This window comes from Motacilla alba, chromosome 6 (assembly GCF_015832195.1).
Source record: "Motacilla alba alba isolate MOTALB_02 chromosome 6, Motacilla_alba_V1.0_pri, whole genome shotgun sequence".
Taxonomy (NCBI): domain Eukaryota; kingdom Metazoa; phylum Chordata; class Aves; order Passeriformes; family Motacillidae; genus Motacilla; species Motacilla alba.
In genome coordinates, this window is record NC_052021.1 from 36091210 (window position 1) to 36115659 (window position 24450).

Genomic DNA, 24450 nt, shown 5'->3' on the forward strand with positions numbered 1-24450 from the left:
GAGGAGCACTGCTGTCCTGCAGGAATTGGGGGTCCATCCCTGAGGAGCACTGTTATCCTGAGGGAATTGGGGGTCCATCCCTGAGGAGCACTGCTGTCCTGCAGGAATTGGGGGTCCATCCCTGAGGAGCACTGTTATCCTCAGGGAACTGGGGGTCCATCCCTGAGGAGCACTGCTGTCCTGCAGGAATTGGGGGTCCATCCCTGAGGAGCACTGCTGTCCTCAGGGAACTGGGGGTCCATCCCTGAGGAGCACTGCTGTCCTGCAGGAATTGGGGGTCCATCCCTGAGGAGCACTGTTATCCTGAGGGAATTGGGGGTCCATCCCTGAGGAGCACTGTTATCCTCAGGGAATTGGGGGTCCATCCCTGAGGAGCACTGTTATCCTGAGGGAATTGGGGGTCCATCCCTGAGGAGCACTGTTATCCTCAGGGAATTGGGGGTCCATCCCTGAGGAGCACTGTTATCCTCAGGGATTTGGGGGTCCATCCCCGAGGAGCACTGCTATCCTGCAGGAATTGGGGGTCCATCCCCACACCAGGCACAAGCTGGGGACCCGGGGCTCCTCTCTGGCGGCCGCGGCGCTGCGGAGCCAGGGCTGTGCTGTCAGTCAAGGGCACGGAGACTCCATGCTGTCCCTGACCCAGAGCCTGCAGGAAAGCTGTCCAAAGGAATTAGGGCCAGACGCGGTGTGGGTGCCACGGGGGGGTGTTTCCTGCGGGCTCTGGCTCCATCAGCCTCTCCTGGCACCGCGAGAGCTGCAGAGATGCTGCTGGCTCTGATCCCTGCACGGGGAGGAGCGTGGGGCAGCTGTGCTGGCTCTGACAGCTCCCTGACAGAGGGAATAAATGCAAACGCTCCCTCCTCCCTAAGGGAACGGCTGGCTGGGCTGGGCTTGAGCCTTGGGCTGCCACAGAGCGTGGAGGGACCTACACTGGGTGATGGGGGAGAGGGAGCAGCGACTCTGCTGTGTCCTCACTGGCCCAGCTGTGGGAAAAGGGACATTTGCAGCACAGGGACCTCAGAACTTCCTTTGCCAAGTGTTTACAAGCTTGGGGTGCTGGGGTGTCCCTGTCACCCCATGGATGTTGGGGTGATGGGGAGGTTGCTGCCATCACACTGTGGCTTCTATCTTTCTTATGGATTTCCCACTGCTGTAATTTAAGCTCTATTCAGGATGAAAAGAAGTCATAGAATCATAGATAGTTTGTTCTGGAAGGGACCCTAAAGCTCATCTCCTTGCACCCCCTGCCATGGCAGGGACACCTTCCACTAGATGTTAATTGCCTTTGTTCAATTTCAGGTAAAATCAGAAAATCAACAAATGAAAATAATTAAATTAAAAAATTAAAATATAAAGCATCCAAACAAATACATTCCCATGTGCTGAACACAACAGAAATTACTGCAGCATTCAGCTGTGAAATGTAGGTCATATCAGATAATAAAAAAAACAAAAAAAAAAACCTCAGCAAAAAACTGAACTCCTCCCTGGTTTAAAATGGTTACATTTTCATGGATTCATGTATCTGGAGCTGCCATATGTGTGGTTCCAGCCCCCACCCACAAATCAGATCCCTGCTTGTGCCACCACAAGGCCTGCTCCCTTTCTGGTGCCTGCTCAGACAGAGCTGGACACCCAAGCCTGGCAGTGCCCGAGGCAAGTCAGCGTCTCATGGCCATGCCATGGTGTCTCACCAGCACGGGAGCCGGCGAGGGGCAGCCAGCCCCGCTCCTGCAGCTGTGGGTTCACACGCAAACCAGGGGCAGGAGGCTGCACGGCCCCGAGCACGGCTGAGGAGAAGGGTGGCACCCTGCCCACGCTGCCATCACCAGCCTCTCCCCTCCCAGGGGAGCGCAGCAACCCGCACGCCACGGTGGGGTGGTGCCAGCCTCACCCAGAAAAACTCAGAGGAAGAAAGCAACAGAATGGACTCGGGTGGACCAACCACTTCCACCATTCCGTGGTTTCCAACCAAGTTTATTCCAAGCAAGGAGCAGACAGGAACAGAAAGCCATTCCTGGAGGTACATGCATGGCTCTGCAGCCAGAGGTTCACTCTGTGAACACACCTTTGAATGTAAGAACTGGGCTAGAATAATCTTCATAAAAAAGTGTGTTGCATGCACCTGGCCTCCAAACGAGCCCTGGTATTGGCTATTGGACTCACACTCAGTTCTTGAAAAACCGTATAAATGATCTTTAAAAAACAAGGCTGGCACAAGGACAGCAGCCCAGGGCATGGCCGGGTCCTGGAGGGCCAGTACCCCTCTGCCCCAGGGCAGGGGGCCGCACTCGCCCCTGAGCCGTGACCGCCGAGGGACACACGGGCTGGGGGAGGCTCTGGGGGCTCGGCCGGGGCGGAGGGCTCTGACTGGAAACCACAGAGGTGCTCATCTGTTGGAAGTCCTTTGAAGAGAGCGGGCAGTGGATGCTGCTGGGAAAGAGCGTGATCCAGCCGGGATGTGCCTTCATGTCCACGCGGCCCGCCGGGGCGCGGCTGCCCCGCATGCACAGGGAAGGGCTTTCCTAGCAGCTAGCGAAGGAGCAGGGCACAGAAGCCAACGGGGAGCGCTGCCTCGGGGGTCACTCTACTTTCTACCTACGAGGGAAGGGCCGGCGCAGCCGACGAGCTCGGGAGAGGCCACCGGCCCGTCCCGGGCGCGGGGACAGCGTCAGGACAGCGAGGTGATGTTGGACCTGCCGCCCGGCGGGGCCATGATCTTCTGTGCCGTGCGCCGGGCAATGTGGTCGTCTGCCTGGGACCCTGGGGGAGAGCAGAGAGCAGTCCCACTGCTTAAATGCCACAAGCATAAAGCATTTCCTCAGGAAATACTAATAATTTCATCATACGTAGTTTTGGACACTCTACGAGCATGGCACAGTTTGGAATGGCTACATTTGCCTGAACTTAATTTTTCATTGTTTCTTTCTGGAAGATTTATAAGTGGCTTTCCTAGAAATAAATTCCGTATATAATAAAATGCGGGGACTGGTAACATTTGTCAAGCAATATGGGACCCATGTGATCCAACCAGCTAAAAAACCATTATGGAAGTGGTTTTAGGGCAGAGCGTTGGCTCTCCAAGCTCCCGACAGCTGCTGGGCAGCTTTCTGCAGAACAAACAGCGCTGAATCACTGCCTGCTCTGGCTCCGGGGAACAGAGCCCCCACCAGGCTTCGTGCATCGACATAAACACTGCAGAACATTCCAGAGCTCTCTGTGCTGCACTTGGTCCCTTGGCTGCAGCCACAGGACAAAACTGCAGCGTCCATGGCCGGGGCCTGCTCCCGCCCAGCCCTCCCCGCGGGGCCCCACGTACCGGACAGGCTGAAGCCGGACTGGTGCAGGTTGCGCACGGGCGGCGCCGCGGCCTTGCCGGCGCAGGGCGCCCCGCGCGAGCCGGGGCCGGGCGCCACGGCCTTGACGCTCGCCGGCACCTCGTGCACCGGCCCGTCGTACATCCCCCGGGGCACGCCGTGCACCTCGGCCAGCTGCGGGGGAGCACAGGGTCAGCCGCGGCTGGGAACGGGCCACGGGCCAGGGGCAACGCCTCCGGCGAGGCCAGGGAGATTCAGGCGGGACACGGGGACGTTTCTCCAGGGAAAGGGCTGCCCAGCCCTGGCACTGCTGCCCGGGGCAGAGCTGCAGTCCCCATCCCTGGAGGGATTTCAAAACCGTGTGGATGTGGCACTTGGGGACACGGGGCAGTGGTGGCCTGGGCAGCGCTGGGAGAATGATTGGAATTGATGGCCTTGAAAGGACTTTCCACCTGGCCTTGGACACCTCCAGGGATGGGGCACCTACACCTTCTCTGGGTCCCGTTCCCACCCTGCAGGGAGCTGGCACACCCCCATCCTGCCCTCCAGGCACCCCAAACACCCTGAGGCACACCAGGGTCGGGGCTCCTGCCTCTGCAGGTAATTTGGGTTACTGATTCCTGCTCTGCCTTTGTGTAGGATGCAGAATTACAGTGTCTGCAACAGCACATAGAAAAGGGAAGGAGGACAGAGCTGTTAAGAAGCTCTTTACATATTTGCATGTCTTTGTGTCTCCTTAAACAGCTGTGCCAGCACACAGGAGGATTTATCTGACTGTATTCCAGTACCCACGGGAGGCACATCCCTTGCGCTCCAAAGGCTGCAGAGCAGGGAATACAGCAACAGAAACTTCTCTAGCACAGCTAGGAGAGGAATTCCTCCCTCTACATCAATACAAACCAAGAATACTCTCTTGCTAGAAGTCATATTTTTGCTTTGCAACATTGTAACAGGCTAATCAAACTGTCATTATTAGCTCTAATACTAAGAATTCTTGACTGAGGTGCCGGGCAGTTACGTGACAACGCACAGAAGGAAATAGCATTGATATTATTCCTGCTGCTGCTGCAGGTTTGCCATCCCAGCAGCCCCAGTACGCTGCACCAGAGAGATTGTGATCAAAACACGGGATTATGGCAAATAAAACTCTCCTTACCCTGTTTCTTGCCTTTATCCGTTTATAAACAAAGTCGGGGAATGTCTTCCTAGGGATGAAGCGACCTGAGCCCTGGGTGACACACAGATTTCCGTCTTCAAGGACAACTCTTCCCTGACTTATGACCACGGTTGGGACCCCGTGGCACTCGGTGCCTTCAAATATGTTGTACTCCACGTTCTGGAAAAAGCAAACCCTGATACTCAGTGCCTGCAGGATTTTAAGAGAAGGTCAGCAATGCCCCCCATTTTTGCACACTGCTCCTCGTGCACCATCAGTCAGACGGTGCACTAACCCCCCTGTATTTCAAATAACAAGATTCCAGTGGGAAGCAAACTGGAATGGAGAAAATAAACCTTAAAACCAATCATATTAAACTACAACAATAGTTTAATACTTTTATCAAATTATATTTATGTTATTATATTATTTATATATTCTTTATGGAATATTCAAATTTTGTATTGTAGTAAGATTAATACCATTATATATTAAACTATAGCAATAGCTTAATACATATTAAATTGTAACTAATACACATTGCAGTTCAGCAATAGTTCAATACTTCAGTCCAGCACCTACATTTTTCAAGTCAACAGCAAATACACTGACCTTAAGATTTCCTTACCAGATGCCAGCTGTCTTGGAGTGGTCACTCAGTACCAGTCCCACCCTTCACAGCAATAAAAGGATATTTTCCTACTATTTTTAAAAGCAAATGCAAGGTCCTTCATCAGTTTAGCCACCCTCCCCTGCTGAATGATCTGATCTAGATAAGGACATGCATTGCTTTCCAGATCTCTTCTGACTGTAAAACCAGCCCCAGAAAATGATTTAAAAGACATTTTACCAGGTGGTGGGTTTTTGCTGAGATGATTTTCGTCGCCTTGGGGTTCCAGAGCACCAGGTCTGCGTCGGCGCCCACAGCCACGCGCCCCTTCCTGGGGTAGCAGTTGAAGATCTTGGCAGCGTTGGTGCTGGTCACCGCCACAAAATCGTTCTCATCCATCTTGCCGGGGACCTGGGGAGGAGGAAACACGCCACGTGTTGATGGGCTGTGGGCACGCTCCCTCCCCATGGCCAGACCTGGGCTGTCCCCCACCCCTGTGCCCGTGTGGGGCGAGGGGCTGCTCTGACACAGAGCTGTGGTTACGGGCGAGGGGAATGTGAGGATGAGCCTTGTCCCTGTGGGATAAAGGATATCAGACACAGGTTTTATTTTCCTTGGACTCCAAAGGCTGAAGTCTCTGAAAAACAAGACCTTCAGTGGCTGGCTCCTGGCATCTCAGATCACTGAAGAGGGGTAAGGACAGCACAGTGAAGAAGGACTGGACCTGAGCCTAATCAGTGCTATTTCTTCACCATCTTCACTCATCATCTTAAGACAAGTTCTATTTCTCTTTGAACAAAGCCCATCTAAGAGAGGCTTCAGGGTGGTTTGACTCCGAAGCTCCTGCAGTGTGCACAGGGACATCTGCTCTGCGGGATGCAGGACAGAGCCCCCCATACGCAGGGACGCTGCTGGCAGGGAGCTGTGCACAGGGACACAGATCCCACCCTCGGATCACAGCCCCAGGCAGACAGAGGGCACTCGGAGACTGGGGTGACCTGGCAGCTGGAAGCGTGGCCACGGCCATGCCCCACGGGAGAGACACCCTCCCCATGCACCTCCCCAGGCCTCTGTGAGCACGAGGGGACAGGAACACCGCATCACCCTGGGAGAAAGTGCTGCAGAGACTCCCTGGTGACTGAGCGAGAGCAGAGGCTGGTCCCTACACAGCAGCCTTTGAAGACACCGTGAAGCATTTGTGTGTCTCAGTCTCGTCAGCAGCTCTCTGAAGCTGCAGCAGTGTCTAGACAGTGTCACCGCTCTGGCTGTCTGCACTACCGAGGCTGTGACAGCCCGGAGCCCAGGCACAGCTCACGTGTGCTCCCGTCCAGCTCCCCCGCAGCACGTACCACGCACTTCTCCCAGACGATGGACATCCTCTCCTCGATGCCGTTGGTGCCCTCGGGGATGAGGGTGAAGTTGTCCTTGCCCACGGCCTTCTGCGCAGTGGTGAAGGTGCAGTGGGCGCTGCCCGTCACCTGCAGGTCCCCGCTGGGGGAAGGACAGGCGGGGTCGGGGAGGGGGGCACTGATGGCACCCCCAGCCCGGCAAAGCCCCCCCTTGCTGGGCAGACCCCGGGGGCACCAGAGGCTTGTGGCTTCGGGCCCCACAGGCGATGCTGGTGCTGTGTCCATGGGGTGGGCGTGGGCGGGATGCAGAGCGGGCAGGTGTGCCCAGGTGTGACACGGACCCACCTGGACAGCAGAGTGCTGAGGTGCTCGGGCGTGCTGGGGTCGGGGCTGATGGGGGGCGACGTGACGAAGGCGGCAGCTTTGGCCCAGTTTTTGCTCCAGTAGTGGGAGCCGTCGGTGCCCAGGCTGGCCGTGATGGGCTCCCCGAACACCACGGTGCCTGCGGAGCGAGGGGCTGTCAGGGGCAGCACCGCCACAACCACACACGACAGTTTCACTCGCTCAGCACTGCCAGCACACGGTCCCGCTAATCCTTTAGATTATCCCAGCTGACTGGGAGATGCTGTCAAAGCAAGCTCTGGACCTGTCTGTCCTCTCCTCACGCCAGGCACACATTGCTACGAGCTGTCGTGCCTTCTTTAAACCAAGCCCGTGTCTGTCTGGCAGCCACCGGGCCGGGGGAAGCGGTGACTGTGCTCCCCCTTCCTCCCTGCTCCCCACAGGGCTGATCCCAGCCCTTCCCACTCCACCCCCAGCCACAATCTGGAGCTTGCTCCACATCTGTTTTTCATTCAGTTCACACCAAACAATCACAAGCGGAATATGCCCCGTTTCTCAGCTGTGTCTGCCTAGATGGAAGTGTCACAGCTTCCAACACATCCCATCTTCCCAGCTCCAAGCAATTAGCTCTGGCACAGCCTACCATGGAAACCAGCACGAGCCTCAGCGCCCTCAGAGTGTGGGGGAGCTCGGGAGACAAGGACCTATCAGGCCTCACAGAATGAGATTCCTGGCGGGATTTAGAGGTTCCTGGCTGGCTGTGCAGGCCAGAGTTACCTTTCCTCTTGGCCTGAGCCAGGACGTCTGCAGCCCCCCTGCTCATGACCTTGGTGACGTAGAGGGGGCAGTTGGCCTGCCTGGCGATGGTGATGGCACGGAACACGGCCTCTGCCTCCACCTGCGGGCACAAGAACACGACACGGGTGTCCCACGACGCGGTGTCCCGTGACACAGGTGTCCCAGCCCCTCTGCAGGGCGGGCCTGGGGCTTGGCACGAGGGCTGGTGGCGTTACCTCCTCGGGGCGGCTGAGGACGTGTCCCTCCGGGCCCGTAATCCCCAGCTCCAGCAGCCTCTTCTGCTCCTGGGGGGCGAGGAGGAGGAAGGACAGAGCAGTCAGTGATGGGCACAGCCCGCTGGAGCACCGTGGGACACAGCACACCTTGTCCAGAGCCACCCGAGGGCAGGGGGCAAGCCACAAACCCACCCGAGCAGGCGGGTCATGGGACACTCCCCTGGGACACCCCACTCACCATGGGGCCACCTCCCAGAGACCTGTCCTGTGCTGCAGAAATGCTCCTGCATGGGAGCTGCTGTGTCCCAGCAGCACCTCTGGACCTTCCCACCCCTCAAACCCACAGTTCTGGAGGAGACTCACAGCCGGGCTGCCCCAGCTACAGCAAAGGGAGAGGGACCCACCTCGTGAGCCTGCTGGAGCTGCTCAGGAGCCCCTGGAGCAGGAGGCATGGGCACAGGGGTGTGAGACTGCCATTGGGGTGCAGCAAGTGCCACCTCTCCCAGACATTCCTGTCCCTTTGCAGCTCGCCACGTGGCACAGAGGAAAGGGAACCCGCGGTGACAGACGCTGAGATGAGCTCTGGGATGTCCCAGGTCACCGCCGTGGCGTCTGAACGCAGATGTCCAGCACACACCTCACCCTGTCCCTCTGCTGCTCTGTCTCATGGGACCTCCCAGGCAGCTGGCACCCAGGCAGGGATGTAATCCAACTCCACGGAGCAGATCCCACAGGATGCTTTAAGGGACCCTGCTCTTAGAGCGTGCCTATTTGTCTGTATTCTCGTCACAGATCTCCCCCAAGTTTGTCCCCAGGGCTCAAGTGTCACCACGCTGGCAGCTTACAGACACGCTGCTGCAGCTATGAGCTGCCTGGCTCCACAGCCAGCTGAGGAACACAAAACCCCAGGAGGTGGGAATTAGCCTTTATCCTGTTTGTTCAAATAAACCCATTTGAAGGATTGGATCTGGCTTTCAGTTCAGCCTTCCTCCCACACCAGACTGAACGCTGGCGTGACCGTGAGCTGAGGAACTGCCAGTCTGACTCCACCTTGTGTATCTGGCTGAGGCTGGAGCCAAGACTGCCTTTTCTACAGGTGAAAAGGAAAAATAAGGCCCACGAGCAGAGGCTGCGGTGCCAAGGAACTCCCAAGTGCTGAAGGTGGAGTTAAATACTGCCAGTGTCACAGACATCACTGTAAAAGCCTCAAACCTCCTGATTTTTTCAAGTAATCCAAACCCCTAAACACAACAGATAACGGGATAAAGCATCACTTCAGGCAGTCAGTCATCCCTTAGGAACCCCCAAAGCGCTTTTAGGGAAGCCAAGCACCCGCATGTGAAGATCCACGAGGACACTGAGGGTTCCACAGGACACCCTGATGCTCCTGCACACTCCTCTGCCTGCACACACTGCCACACAGGGTCCTGTTCCTCCAAGGCTTTGGGGCTCCAGCTCCCCGGGCAGGGACAGGGACAGGGACAGGGGCAGGGACAGGGACAGGAGCAGGGGCAGGGGCAGGAGCAGGGGCAGGGGCAGGGACAGGGACAGGGACAGGAGCAGGGGCAGGAGCAGGGACAGGGACAGGAGTAGGAGCAGGGATGCAGGGACAGGGGCAGGAGCAGGAGCAGGAGCAGGAGCAGGAGCAGGAGCAGGAGCAGGAGCAGGGGCAGGGGCAGGGGCAGGGGCAGTAGGAGCAGCAGGAGCAGGGGCAGGAGCAGGGGCAGGGCAGGGGCAGGGACAGGGGTAGGAGCAGGAGCAGGGGCAGGGGCAGGGGCAGGAGCAAGGCAGGGGTAGGAGCAGGGCAGGGGCAGGGGCAGGGCAGGGGCAGGAGCAGGGACAGGGAGCAGGAGCAGGGGCAGGAGCAGGGGCAGGGGCAGGGACAGGGACAGGGAGCAGGGGCAGGGACAGGGACAGGGAGCAGGGGCAGGGGCAGGGGCAGGGGCAGGGGCAGGGGCAGGGGCAGGGGCAGGGGCAGGGGCAGGAGCAGGGCAGGGGCAGGGGCAGGGACAGGAGCAGGGGCAGGGCAGGGGCAGGGACAGGAGCAGGGACAGGGTCTGGGACAGGGACAGCGACAGGGGCAGGGACAGGGACAGGGGCAGGAGCAGGGCCAGGGCCAGGTGCTCTCCTCCCCAGCGCCCTGGTCAGCCCGGGGTCCCGGCGCACGCCACCACGGTACCTCCTCGATGATGTCTCCGTTCTCGGCGTGCACTTGGGCGATGGCCCCCAGGTCCCGAATGGTGCAGAAGATCTCGTACATCTGCCGAGACACGGCGGGTGCCCGGGTCAGCCCCGCCACCACCCGCCTGGCTCAGGGCCAGGCTGTGGCTCTCCCTGTGTTCTGGTGTCCTACCTGGCCATCAGTGCACTGCAGCTTGTCCTTGTAAGCCATGAACACCAGGAAGGAGTTCACACCTTGAAAAAAGGAAACGACACGTGTGGCTCTGTGCCTTTGTCACCGCCCTGCTGTGGGCTGGGCTGGGGTGGTTGGGCCAGGGGGTTGTGCTGGTGAGGGTTACACTGGGAGCAAAGCAAAGCCAAGGGCTGGTGTGGGAAATGTCCCCACTGACCCCAAAGCTTGGGAGTTGTGAAATACAATAAACCCCTACTTTATGGTGCACTTGAACCAAAAAATGAAACCCCTTGTGGTCCATGTTTGGGGTTGGGGACACTCTGTGTGGCTCTGAATGCACTCTCAGCTGCCTCACTCCCACGCTGGTTTTCCTCCAGTGGTGCCTTCAGTCTGTGGCTTATTCTCAAATTTGGGATGAGGATGGAGGGACAGCACACAGGGAATGGCTTCCACTGCCAGAGGGCAGGGATGGATGGGAGATTGGGAATTGTTCTCTGTGAGGGTGGACAGCTGGGGCTGCCCCTGGATCCCTGGCAGTGCCCCAGGCCAGGCTGGACATTGGGACAGTGGGAGGTGTCCCTGCCACGGCAGGGAGTGGGATCAGGTGCTTTCCAATCCAAACCATTCCATGATTCTATGAACTGCTGCTGTATTTTACATGGATAGAGGCAATAAGCAATACCAAGCCATGATCAAATTACAGCTGTATTTCATCTGTGTTCCAAGGAACAGCTCCATTACTTCAGCCACTCTGCATTTTAATAGGAAATTCACTGCGAATTTCTATGGTAATTGGCCAATTAAACCCTTGCTTGCAAGACTACAAATTACACTGAAGACATTTAGCTCTGCATTAGCATATCTGAAGGAAAGTGTAGCTCCAAACAGGCAGTAGGTATTAATGGATGCATGAATCCCTGCCGCGTGGTCTACTTTCCTGCTTCCCAGCCAGCCATGTCCCACGGACACCTCACCTCGGGATGCACAGGGGTAACAGGCACAATGAACCACCACGGAATGCTCACAGCTGAGCTCCCTTCTCTAAGCCCCGTCCCAGAGGATTTTCTTTAAATGTTTTTTCTGTACATCTGGCAGCCCACGTCAGCGCGGCCAACCCAACTCCTTTATCTTCCAAAATCCCTTTCCACGACCAGGCTGCTGCTGCCCAAAGGTCAGGGCGCAGACCCAGGTGTCGTGGCAGGAGCTTGGTGCCCGTGTCCCCGTCCACAGCTCTCTCCTGGACGGCCAAGGACGGCGAGGTCCCAGCTCCAGGGGCAGGAGCGCGGCGTGTCCCCGCGGCGCGGGGTGCCGGGGACAGCAGGGCACTGCCCCAGGACCCTGCAGCGCCCCCGGCCCCGCGGGTCCCCCTGCCCTTACCCTTGTCCTTGACCAGGGCCTCCAGCTCCTCCCTCAGGCTCTCGTGCCAGCGCGGGATGTCCACGCTCAGGCCGTAGTCGCAGCAGGCCTGGCTGTCGGCGCGGCCGCGCCACTGCTCGTAGGCGGCCACCAGGCTGCTCCCCGCGTCCGGGCACACGTGGTCAACTGCGGGGACACGCGTGTCACGCACGGGACACGGCACGGGACACGGCACAGGACACGTGTGTCACGCACAGGACACAGCACGGGACACGCGCGTCACGCACGGGACACGGCACGGGACACGGCACGGGACACGCGCGTCACGCACGGGACACGGCATGGGACACGGCATGGGACACGGCACGGGACACGGCACAGGACACAGCACGGGACACGCGCGTCACGCACGGGACACGGCACGGGACACGGCAGGGGACACGGCACGGGACACGCGCGTCAGGCACGGGACACAGCACAGGACATGGCATGGGACATGGCACGGGACACGGCACGGGACACGGCACGGGACACGCGCATCAGGCACGGGACATGGCACGGGACACGGCATGGGACACAGCATGGGACACAGCAGGGGACACAGCATGGGACACGGCACAGGACACGGCACAGGACACGTGCGTCAGGCATGGGACACGGCACGGGACACGGCACGGGACATGGCACGGGACATGCATGTCAGGCACGGGACGTGGCACGGGACATGGCACGGGACACACACATCAGGCATGGGACACAGCACGGGACACGCCGGCCACTGTGCCCTGGCCACACAGCTCACTACAGCGCTGCTGGGGGACCAGGGGGACAGATGGACAGATCTCCAGCTCACTACAGCGCTGCTGGGGGACCAGGGGGGACGGGTGTCCCAGCCTGACTGATACAAGTGCAACAGGCAAACGCCAGGGATGGCTCTGTCGTGTTGCTCAGCCAGCACAGCACGGGAGTGCTGGTGGGGATTGTGCTCTGGGGCAGCCCCCACTGCCCCTCGCTGCCCTCAGCTCTGCTCCGTTCCCTGCAGCACTGGCCGGGGGCTCGCTGGGGAGCTGTGCCAGGGCTGCTGAGACTGGTCCTGCGGTCACACACTGCAGGGGTTCTTGGGAATGGAACAGGAACAGAGCAGAGAGCAAAAGTATTTTACATTAACACAAAAACGGAGCCTCTGCTTAAAGCTGGGAAACTCAAAAATGCCCCACACTTGCAGAGCTGTTAAAAACATATTAAAATGCGTTTAAGGTGTTTTTCTGTCTTGCCCTCTGATGAGGTGAGGCAGGAGCAGACAGATATTTTTAATATCCCTGTGCAGCGAGGGAAAGAGGTTCTGCACAGCACACAACAGTTCAACCAGCTCTGCGGTGTTCGGGTTTGTCCAGCAGAAAGTGATATTCCTGTGCCACGAAGGCAAACAAACATCCCCGCGGCGACTCCAGGCCTGGCTGCCCTGCTGGGAAGCAGCAGCCTGCTGGGATGGGCTCCCCCTTACTGATCATGGTGGTGCCTCCTGCCAGCGCTGCCTTGGTGCCCTGCGAGAAGCCGTCGGCCGAGCTCATGCCCATGACGGGCGCCTGCAGCCGCGTGTGCACGTCGATGCCCCCCGGCATCACCAGCTGCCCGTGGGCGTCGATGGTCCTGGTGCCGCCGGGAATGACCAGGTGCTCTCCGATTTGTCTGCAAAGGAAATCAGCATCTCCTCTTAACTGGCAACCCCTTTGAGTCAGGGTGCCAAAACAACCTGCGTTGCTCCTCCCCAGGCTGCCAGTGCTTTGCAAGTCTTTCCAGCTGCAGCTACGCCAGTGTAGCTCTTTCCTGACACCACTCCAAAACGCTGCCTTTATTTTTCTAAAAGATTTTCAAGAAAAACGGATGGGAAGGAACTCTGTTCAAATCCCATGGCACTGTATCATTCTAGAAAATTAGGTTAGCAAATATAAATTTTTAACTTACTTTATTAAGCCATCCTCCACATAAACGTCTGCATAAAATGACTGATCATCGTTGACAATCTTTCCTCCTTTGATTAGAATGTGGTCACTCTAATGGGGAAAAAAATCCACAGTTTTTTAAAGATTTTTTTGTTTGGATTCCACTCTACTCATTCCAAGCTTTAAGTAAATCTAGGTTTAGTATTTTCCCTGCAATCACTCAAGAGCAGTGACTATCCACACTATTCTACAAGTACATTTGCAAGGGGAACCATATGGAATCGTCATTTGGAGGAGCCCAGCTCTCTGAAGGGTGGCAGGAGCCCGGGGTGCATGGCTGAGCCCGGCAGCCCAAGGGCTGAGCCGTGTTCCTGCCTCAGCTCCTGCCTCAGCTCCGGCTACAGGCTTCTCAGTGCATCTCATTAACCTGGTAATTTATTGCCATTCATTCGTTTCCAGTCTCGGCAGAGGCAGATAAAGCCTCGAGGACTTGCCTCACTTCAAAGCCAGACACTGGCACACTTTTCAGATTTGCGGAATCTTCACCCAGAATCTTTAACTAGAAAATTTAGGAAGCAGCAGCACTGACGTCTGCGTGGAGCTGCAGCCTAATTTCAGAGGATTCCTTTCCTGCTCTCTGGTGTTGCTGGAAAAATTATTTCCAGTGCTGAAATGGGCAACACAAAGAGCACGGCCTGGGCACAAAACCAGCCGAGGGACGCCTGAGCACGTGGCAGCACAGCCTGGAGATGCTGCACCACAAAGAGCCGGTCCGGAGGCAAAACTGCCTGGAAACATTTTGGGGCTTCTCTAAAAGAGCATCGCTGGCATGTAAAAGGAAAACTAAAGAACTGCATTACTTTTTTTTTTTTTTTTTTGTAACAGTCAAGGATTTATTGTCTTTATTGTTTCCCCTTGTCCCGCAACATCAATCAAAAGAAGCCTCAGTGTTGCTGCCCCACGGGAGAGCCTGATGGCCCCTTGCCTTTTGGGGCCCATCCTCACCCCATCTCCATCCTCACCCCATCCTCGCTCTCATCCTCACCCCATGCCCATCCTCACCCCATCCCCATCCTCACTCCGTCCTCACCCTCATCCTCACCCCAAGCCCATCCTCACTCCGTCCTCGCCCTGATCCTCACCCTCACTCCGTCCTCACCCTCATCCTCACCCTCACTCCGTCCTCATCCTCATCCTCACCCCATCCCCATCCTCACTCCGTCCTCATCCTCACCCTCATTCTGTCCTCATCCTCATCCTTACCCCATTCCCATCCTTACTCCATCCCCATCCTCACTCTCATCCTCACCCCATGCCCATCCTCACTCTGTCCTCACCCTCATCCTCACCCCATGGCCGTCCTCACTCCATCCTCACCCTCATCCTCCCTCACTCTGTCCTCACCCTCATCCTCACCCCCTGCCCACCCGGCGGCGGCGCCCCCCAGCCAGGCTCCGCTCCCGCAGCCCAGGAACGCGGCTGGTCCCCGGCTCCCGCACCCACCGGGCTTCTCCCGAGGGAGTTCTGCCACGAGCCAGCAAGAGGAGAAAAAACAAAACACAAGGCATGGCAATCGAGGGATTTGTCCCGGCTCCCGCCGGGAAGCGCGGGGAGGAGGGAATCCCCTCCCACGCAGCGCGGCCGGGGCCGGGGGAGCCGCGGGGGGACCCCGCGCTGACGGGGGGAGCAGAGCACGGCTGCGAGGCGCTCTCACACGGCCGAGCCCATCCCGCGGTGAAAGCGCGCCCGGAGCGCACCTCCGGCCCCGGCGGCACGGGGAGCGGGGCGAGCCCGCCCGCCTTTGTCCCCCCGGGGCGGCCCCGGGACAAAGCGCCGGGACCGCCGGGCTCCGGCCGGGCCGCGCAACAAAGGAGCGGAGCGGGCAGGCTGCGAGGGGCGGACAGGGCATGGGCTCGGCCCCGCGGCACCGGCACCGCCGGCAACGGCACCGCCGGCACCGGTACTACCGGCAACGGCACCGCCGGCAACGGCACCGCCGAGCGCTCACCCGGAGCAGGAGCCCGCGGCGCTCCCCGGCTGTGCGAGCCCGCCCGCCCCGCTCCATCCCCGCCGCCGGAGCGCCCCCCGGCCCGGCCCGGCTCGCAGCCCCCGCGGGGAGCCCTCACCGTGCCGCGGCTCCCGCTCTTCCTGCCCGGCTGAGACATCGCCGCCGCCGCCGCCGCCGCCGCCGCCGCCGCCGCGTGTGTGCGGGGCTGCGCGCGTGCCCGCGCCCGCCGCCGCGCGCCCCCGCCTGCGTGCGCGCCCCCGCCCGCCCCGCCGCGCGCCCGGCCGCGGACACAGCCGGTGCCGCGGGGCCGAGCGGGGCCGAGCGGGGCCGGGGGCGCGGGGCGCTCACAGCCGCGACCCTCGGGGAAAGGCGGCCGCTCGGCGCCCCCGCACCGCGCCCTGCGCAAGCCCGCGCCGCGGGGACGGGCCCGGCGCCCGCTCCCGCAGCCAGCGCCGCGGGACCGGACCGGACGGGACGGGACGGGATGGGACGGGGCGGGACGGGACAGGATGGCAGGAGGGACAGCCGGACGGGTCCCCGCTCGCCCTCCCGCCGGGGTCTCGGCCAGGCCGGCTCGCCGAGGCGCCCCCGGCCCCTGTCCCGGCGCGGTCCCGTTACCTGCCGGCAGCCGTCGGGCAGCGCAGCCGGAGCTCTCGGGGGCAGCGCGGCCGCGGCGGGGCCGGGGCCGGGGTCGGGGACCGGGCCGGGGTCGGGGCTCGGTGCCGCGTCGGGGCTCGGTCCCGGCTGGGTGTCGCGGCGGTGCCCCCCGACGGGTGTCGCCGTTCCGGAGGCAGCGAGCGAGGCGAAGTTCAGCGTCTTGTTGTCGAAGGCATCCTCCACGCTGCAGAACATCCCGCCGCGCTTCTGCCGCGGCCGCGGGCTGCCCGCGCCCAGCCCCGCGAAGCAGGCGGGCAGAGCCTGCTCCTGCCGCCCCGCCATGGGCCCGGCACCCCGCGCTGCCCCGCTGCCGCCGCGCTCCCGCAGCCCTCGCCCTGGCGAGGAGAGCCGCGTTAAGAGCCGCCCGAGGACCCCCGCCCCGCCCGGTGCCCATCCACCCGTGCCCGTCCCCGCGTACGACCGCGAGGTGACATCTCCGGCGAGTGCGACGGCAGAGCCAGCGCGGGGTTGGCTGCCGCGGGGAGCCGGTGAACGCCCCCACCCCGAGCCCTCCCGGGCATCTCCCGCTCCCCCAGCGCGGCCGGTGTCACAGCCCAGCTTCCCCAGCCCCTCAACCCCAAAGCAGTTCGTCTCGTTTGAAGGATTAAAACAGATCTTTTTAATTAAAATTGACAATAATTTATGTATTTTACAAAGGAATAGAAAGTCTCTCGATATATATCATAGGAATCACAATACAAAAATATCTGTAAAATTCTCTAGCCGATCGCTCCAGCCCCTGTTTTCGGGCTGTCGTCGCTGTCGCAGCACTGAACCCAGCGTTCTGTATTTTGGATATGATTCTGGAGTGGGATTGGAGGACACGGGTCACGGCACGCCGGCCAGTGGACCAAAAACCTCCATCTTCTCTGTGTTACGTTTTGCATAAGTTTACAACAGTCCCTTTTTATAAACTGTACAGCACATCATACAGGGTTTAGTACACATATTCACACGGCGATTTCCTGAGTCGAAGCTAAATCTCTTCCCGTGCGCGCTGCCGGCACAGGGGTGCGAAGGAGCCGGCGGCGCTCCAGGGGCGTTTCCTCCTCCTGGTCAGGAATCTGTCCACAAGCCATGTAAGGCACTCGAGGAATCACTGAAGGCTACAGATATAGAGCAGAATACTGCAAATAGCAGCCGCGTCCTCCAGCAGCTGGGGCAAGCAGTCCCCGCCTGACGCCCGCGGGTTTGGGGCGGGGGGCGGCCGTGGCACCCCCTGGAGCCCCCGGCCCCGCACCGGGCACGGGGGGACTGCGGGAACGGCCCGGGCCCGGCACTGCCCCACCGCGCTCCCGGGGCTGGGAGACGGCGCTGGAGAGGGAGGCACGGGGGCCGGAGCGAGGAGCGAGCAGCCGAGACCCGGCACGGCTCAGCCCGGCACGGCTCAGCCCGGCACAGCTCAGACCCGGCACGGCTCAGACCCGGCACGGCTCAGACCCGGCACGGCTCAGCCCGGCACGGCTCAGACCCGGCACGGCTCAGCCCCGGCACGGCTCAGCCCCGGCACGGCTCAGCCCCGGCACGGCTCAGCCCGGCACGGCTCAGACCCGGCACGGCTCAGCCCAGGGCTGCCAAAAATCTCCTCAGACAGAGCCCAGCCCGGCCCCGGGCTGCCAAAAATCTCCTCACAGCGCCCAGCTGGACGCGGGCAGTGAGCAGAACCAGCAGGATCCCTTCCCGGAGAGCGGCAGCACATGGATGGCAACCTGCTGTCTGTGCATTTAAACGGAGGACACAGCTCTGAAAACATTCTTTGAGCCATTGCCTCTTTCCTATGTACAAGACTTCATACATATTTATAGTGACACATAGATAAGCACAATCCCTTATTTACACACAGGCCTGTCCTGTACAATTTGTAGTTAAAACCCCCAGGATCAAGGAAGTTAATGGGAAAACAGAACCGGTCTGGGACACACGGACACACCGGGCAAGAGCACGTCCTGCATGAATGAAGAGCCATGAGATGGACTCAAGCCACTTCCCAACGAGCCCTTTGTCACCTCAACCACCACCTGCAGGGCTTCCAGTGAATACAGTCTTTTAAGACAAGAAGCATTTCAGCAGAAGTCAAAATGAGCTCGTTTTGGGCGTGAGATGCAGGACCCAGAATGCAGCTCATCGCAGAATGCCAGCACTGGTTTTGGGATCTGGCAGAACCGGAGCTCGTTAAATCAATTCCATGATAGGATCGTGTGCTGATATCAAAATCCACAACCTTGGCCTTAAAACGCTGCATCCCTCTGGTTGAGATACCACGCTTCTCTGACCAACTCCCTCCTTCTGTTTCTGCAGCTGAGCTCCCTGCGCCGGGTTAAAACACGGTCGAGGTACAAGGGCAGGACGAGGCTGAAGAATTTCAGTATCCAGGGGTTTTCTTCACAGCTTTATAAAATCCAGCAGCACAGGCACCTACAGAATAAAATAAACACAAGGTTTAACTACAGCTGTGGTCCTCCCCTCCACATGGGATTTTTAACCCCAAAATCTACAACATTTCCATTCCATAGGTTGTGCTGGCTTGTGTTTAAGCAGCTCTCAGTTAAGTCTAAGTTGGAGTAGCCTTAGCCAGTTACTGTTTTTTTCCCTGAAAAACAAGAGATAATTTATTAAATATTAAATGTAGTGTTTTCTCCAGGCCGTGCCACACATCAAACAATTCATTTTCTTTAAGCATTACTCCCCTAACAGCTTTGGGTAACACTCAGAATATGATGATGATCGTGATGAATTTAAAATTTGCCTCATCTGACAAACTCTGCGAGGACGAGTTAATAACCACGGAGCCAAATTCCACCTCCCAGGGGAGGAGAGGCAGCAGGAAGGAAGGACGTGGTGCCCGTGGGTGGGAGGGGGCTGCTGCAGCTGCCCTGGCCCCTCCGTGCCCCCGCCTTGGCCCCGTGCCCCTGCTCCCGTTTCCCACCCAGGCACCGGGGAATGCCTGGGGAAGGAACACACGCAGGAGAACAGCCCGGCCAAAGGCCAGAAAGGAGAGAATCCCCCACTCCCTGCCAGGGAAGAGTTCCTTCCATATACCGAAGCTGAATTTCCCCTGATTTAGTTTGACCCCATTACTCCTTGTCCTGTCACGACAGTCCCTGAAGAAGAATGATCACCTTCATCAGCACAGCCAAGGCTGCAGCGGAAGGAGATGTCTATTTACACATTCATCTTTATCTCTGGATATATATTTACATTCTTATTTATATGTACATATGTTTATTTATATATATCACACGGGACCATATGGCTGAGGGAGGCACTGACAGCATCCTGGGCTGCTGGGAAAAGCTGGGACATGTTTGGGGAGTAAGGAAAAGGCACCAGAAGCACCAGGCAGCTCCTGGACTGGCCAAGGCACTGCCTCACTGAGCCCTGCAAGCAGAGTTACCAAGCAGGGCAAGCTGGAGGTGGCTCTAAGGCAGCTCACTCCTCTCTCCCAAAGAAGAGCCTGCCTGGGTGAGCCTGAGGTTCTTCATCACTGCTAGACCTGAATCCAGCCTGGAATCCAGCCTGGAATCCAGCCTGGGACCCCACTGCTGCCTGTCAGTGGGACAGAAAATGCAAGCAGGGGATCAGAGAGCCCCTGCACAAACACTGCAGCCTTGGGGGCTGCACCCCATCCTCACCTGGCACCCCACAAGCCCCCAGGAGCTGGGAATGCAGAATCTGTCATCTTCCCACTCATGCCCACCTTGAGAATAAACAGGTGGAATTTCATGTCCATGCAAAGAACAAGGGGCTAGCCTCGGCTTCCTTGCCTTTTGCCCTTCCTCTCCCACGGGACATTTATGGCACACTCAACCCCTCCTGAGCAGATGAACAAAAATGCAAATAACCCACTGGGATGTACTGCAGGGCAGAGAGGGGGCCCAGAGAACAGGAAGATGAGAAATCATGAGCAGAATAAAATACAGAGGGGAGTTATTTAACCATCTAAAAACGGTGGCCATTCAGTTCCAGTAGGTTCCACAGAAAGGGGAACATTTGATGTCAGGGAAGAGGATGGGGCAGGTCCCTGGGAAGAAGAGGAAACTCTTCTTTCTTTTCCCCTTTTTCCTGGTGAGAAAGAGGAAACTGCTGGCTGCAGTGCAGCAGCCAAAGAGCAGGGTAGTAACAGTCAATGGATTACTCAAATGGACTCACACAAATCTCAGCTGCACCCCCAGCTTTGACAAAGTGCACCTTCTTTTTTAAGATGCTATTTTTTAACTCCTGCCTTTGTGAGCAGAGTGACAGGGTGAACACTCAGGCAATTCACTACAGAGGCTCTGCAAAAATTCAGATTCTTGATTGCAATTCAGGCCACAGTCCCGTGGTTTTTGAGGCTGGAGAATGGGCTGCTAGCCCCGAGAATCTCAGCTATCAGCAGCCCCTCACTGTCCACCTAATTTGTTACTCAATTCCTCATTTTCAATCTAAAATTAAAAGCACTGTTTCACAGGACACCCCATGAACGTGTCCATGGTGCATTTTGTTCCTGTCTATACTGACTTGGAAAATTCTGGGGTTTTCCAGTCCAGTTTACCAAGGAAGGAGCGTTCCTGACCGTATCCATTAATGCTGACAAACGCTGCGTACGCTGAGCAGAGGAGCCCCCCACGAGCATAAAAGCTCTTCAGCTCACCAACACTCACAGACTGGAACCCGAAACGCTGCTCCCGGGCCCCCCGAGGCTTTCCAGCAGCTCCAGGAGCCCGGGGGGAGGCTGGAGCTGGGCTGGGGATGCTGGGCATCACCGCAGCCGTGCCCGCCAGGGCCAGCCCTGCTCTGCCAGGCTGGAGGCTGATGGCAGCACTCCTGCTCGCCTCCACCCAGGGCTCTGGCACTGCCATCAGCTCCCGTGCTGGAGGGGAACCCGCCGGCTCTGCCCATCCCCACGGACACGGGGCGATTCTGACACAGACACACTGCAAACTGCTTCTGCTGGAGCAGAGAACAGGGCTGCTCCCTCCAGGCATACAGCAGGGGTTTAAAAAGCTGCTTCCTTCCATAACAAATCACTCACCTATGAAAAAATCTTGGTACTACTCATTTTACACACACACACATATATGTGCACAGAAACCCACAGCATTTCCTTTCCACATTGGATTTTCAGTTCAGTAGGGACAGTTCAGTGGGATCAATTGAGCAGGGACAGTTCAGGGACAGCTCAGCAGGGACAGCTCAGTGGGATCAGCTCAGGGACAGCTCAGGGACAGGTCAGGGACAGCTCAGTGGGATCAGGTTAGGTATAGTTCAGTGGGATCAGCTCAGAGACAGCTCAGGGAGAGCTCAGGGACAGTTCAGTGGGATCAGCTCAGGGACAGGTCAGCAGGACGATGCCCGGTCAGGCTGAACAGGCGGAGCTGAGGCAGGAAATGCAGGCTGACACCTCGGCTTCCCCTGCACCTGCTCGGGAAAGGCACTGGGGGACACTGGGGGGACACTGGGGGGATGCCAGCCCTGATGGCAGGGGCTCGGGGCTCTGGGTGACAGCCCCGCTCCATCCTGCTGGCACACCCTGCTCGTGCCTGCACCTCCTCCCCGCTGTGGCTTTGGGAATCAGCTGCAGAGAGCCCTCCCAGAGCTGGCACCTCACCAATTCACAGCCCCTAGAATCCTCCCGGTATTCAACAAAGGGAGAAACGTGGCTTTAAGTGACAATGTGAGTATTTCACAATCCCCTTCCGGGACCTTCCCAGCGCTGCCCGCGCCAGCCCCTCTGTGACAGCTGTGACAATCCTGACACTGCACTGTCCCGGGGAGTTTGCAGCATCCTTTTTTATAGCAAGGAGCAAAGCACCCCCAGGGCAATTCTCTGAAAAGCCATTGCCAGAGCAGCATCTGCCTGCACCGCTCTGCACCAGGCCACTGCAGCCCTGGTGACCTGGACATGTTCTGCTTTCCCGGGGAGGCTTCTCTGGGATTTCTGCTGCCCTGCCAGTGCAGACGTAGCACTGGGCACCCAGCCCTCCACGGCAGGGCCATTTACACACCCACAATGTACAAACGGAATGCATTCTTTTAAGAAGCTAGCTTCATGATAGATTTTCCAGCTGAATAATTCTCCAGGCTAACACTGAGTTTGGTAAGCCACAAAAATACGTGTCCTTACTATTTGCAAGAGCTCAGCAAGACCCAACTAAAGGGGGAGAACCCTTCAGCTGTGATGAGAATTGGAGCTCTCTGCCCAGGAGGGCTTTGGGGAATGAAAGGTGAAATGAATGGCTGTCTTTAAAACCAGCTGGGTGGAGCAGGCTTTTACCCTGCCAGCCCCAGGTCTGCACAGAGTCAGGTGGAGTTTTCTTTCTGAGAGCAAGCTGAGGATGGAAGGTGCTGGGGTTTTGAGGGGGAAGCACACAGGACACCAAATTGCTGCTGCTGCACAAATTTCACACCCCGAAAAAGCTCTTCTCTACTTCCCACAGAAAGAGGAAACGATTCAAGGGAAGGCTGGATGGGGCTTGGAGCAACCTGGGGCAGTGGGAGGTGTCCTGCCCATGGCAGGGATGACCTCGCAAGTCCCTCCCAACCCAAACCACTCTGGGGTTCTGTGCTGGGTGTGATACCCCTACAGCAGCACAGGAGTGGCAGGTTTTAGTTGTAGAGAGGATAAATGAAAGGCTGGTCCCACGTCCTGCCCCCAGAACGTGCCCAGGAAGCACAACCAGAAGTTCCTGCTGTAATAAACCAGGTGCTTTGCTCAGAAGGAGAATCCCAGCTGGCCTGTGTCAAGGTGTGGGGTTTGGCAGAGCCACGGAGGAGCAGCCTCTGCACAGCAGAGATTCTGGGATGAGCAGTGGGGTGGCGAGCTCCCAGCCATGCCCAGACCTGGCTGGAGCCTCCTTCAGCAGCAGCCAGGCACTCCTGCCCCAGGGCCTCCATCTCCCACGCCTCAGCCACAAATCCAGGCTGACATTGTCATTTCTGTGCATTTCAGTCTGCAGCAGCCCCCGAGACAGCGCAGCAGAAGCGCCCTGCAAGGAGACACCCCCTGCTCTTATACACATTGACAGCTCTTAACCCGCTGGAAATCTCCCTCACTGCCGAGCCAGTCCTGCCCTCCACCCAGAGAGAGAAACCCACCAGGTTTACAGCACAGGAAAAGGAATTAAAGCTTCTGAGTCAGTGCCTCCGTGCCTTCCCAGGACGCCTCTGCTCAGTGGCAGTCTCCTTGAATTTGCCCACAGTTCACTTCCAACCAGGATGGCTGGGGTCACCCTGCACAGCAGACTCGCCAATTAGCAGTCCGGGGCTGGAGCTCGTTAGTGGCCCTGGGAAGGAAGTCATTTCAGAGGGCCCGAGCGCTCACACGGGGCTGCCAGCTCCAGCAGCTCCTCGCCTGCCCTGGGGATCCCTTCTGAAAGGGAGGAAAAACCCCAAACCCCAAACCCCACCCTCGGCTGACAGCGGGCACGCCAGGAGCACAGAGCAGTGTGCTGCTGTTCAACTGATCAGCGTGCAAAGCCATTTAAAGAAAAGGAATATCTGCAAAACTGAGAGGCTCACAGGGACAGATCCTGCTCTGGGGGTGGGGGAGGTTCCCCTGGGGAAATGTCCCCATCTGTGGTTAAATAAAACCATCAAAAAAGCTCTGAACTCCTGAAACTGGCATTGCCAATTGCTGCCTACAGTAGGAAACACGTTATATATTCCTAATTAAAAATATTAAGGGCCATTTCTAAAGAGAATTTATATTGTTGTAAGAAATACAAGGGTTAGGGGAGGATCTGAAAATAGGTGGGTCCACCATGAACCTGAAACTGGCTTGCTGCTGGTGACCATGGCTGGCATCTCCCCGTGACCCCAGGGCACGTTCAGCTCCACAGACCCCAGTCAAACACAGCAAGCAGCTTTTGGAATGGATACGGGCTGGCTTGGGCAGGAAGGGACTGCAGAGGCCATGGAGCTCCAGCTCTCTGCCGTGGTGTTTCCCCATCCTTCCATTACTGGAATATTGAAAGCAATAATTTAATATTATTTGTTCCAGCACGTTCCACACGTTGTTTCCTTTGAATGAACAAGTATCAAATGGAGCTATAATAATTTTAATTTAAACCCCCAGGATTTAAGATAATCAAGGCACAAAATATGGACACTCAAGCCTCTCCTATAAATGTAAGAGTTAATATCTAACAAACATTCCTCTTAGGTAACTGACAGCTTATTTATTTGGACACAGGCAAGTGCTGCCCACCCCTGCGAGCCTCCAGTCTCCAAAGTTACACTAAAAATAACTGAAGTACCATCCTAACCTGCCTGGGACAACCAACGGCCTGCAAAGCAGAATCCTCTCGTCCAGGACACACAGCTGCCAGTCTCCCCTGGCTGCAGCACCCTGCCCTGGGGTGCCCA

The 24450-nt window shown here is 58.0% G+C and overlaps 2 protein-coding genes across 16 annotated transcripts in view; both read right to left on the minus strand.

Moving 5' to 3' along the window:
* Positions 1-1941: 1941 nt before the first annotated feature.
* DPYSL4 (dihydropyrimidinase like 4) lies at positions 1942-16574 on the minus strand. Of its 2 annotated transcripts, none has more exons than XM_038141033.1 (14): positions 16069-16574; positions 13465-13553; positions 13004-13188; positions 11521-11685; positions 10144-10205; positions 9970-10050; positions 7791-7859; positions 7555-7675; positions 6781-6937; positions 6436-6577; positions 5327-5497; positions 4477-4656; positions 3323-3494; positions 1942-2766 (listed from the first exon to the last, which is right to left on the minus strand). In XM_038141033.1, the coding sequence occupies exons 1-14, from the start codon at positions 16387-16389 to the stop codon at positions 2675-2677; spliced, it is 2007 nt and encodes a 668-aa protein (XP_037996961.1). In that variant the 5' UTR covers positions 16390-16574; the 3' UTR covers positions 1942-2674. The 2 variants fall into 2 exon arrangements, with proteins under 2 accessions (XP_037996961.1, XP_037996962.1); XM_038141034.1 differs by lacking the exon at positions 16069-16574 and adding an exon at positions 15569-15625.
* Positions 16575-16702: 128 nt separating this feature from the next.
* The window catches only part of LOC119702638 (janus kinase and microtubule-interacting protein 3), a 62906-nt gene continuing 55158 nt past the window's right edge, over positions 16703-24450 (minus strand). For all 14 annotated transcript variants that reach the window (XM_038141030.1, XM_038141029.1, XM_038141021.1 and 11 more), the window contains one exon: positions 16703-18522. The gene's annotated coding sequence lies outside the window, so the exon portion shown is untranslated. The remainder of the gene's footprint in view (positions 18523-24450) is intronic.

What these genes read in the sequence shown, in the direction of transcription:
- DPYSL4 (XM_038141033.1), bottom strand. Translation starts at nt 16,389, where the DNA reads ATGGCGGGGCGGCAGGAGCAGGCTCTGCCCGCCTGCTTCGCGGGGCTG. An exon ending in AGGAGGCACCACCATGATCA is followed by an intron (nt 11,686 to 13,003) that starts GTAAGGGGGAGC and finishes GTGTCCCCGCAG; the next exon opens with TTGACCACGTGTGCCCGGAC. An exon ending in CAGCAAAAACCCACCACCTG is followed by an intron (nt 4,657 to 5,326) that starts GTAAAATGTCTT and finishes TGCTTTTTCCAG; the next exon opens with AACGTGGAGTACAACATATT.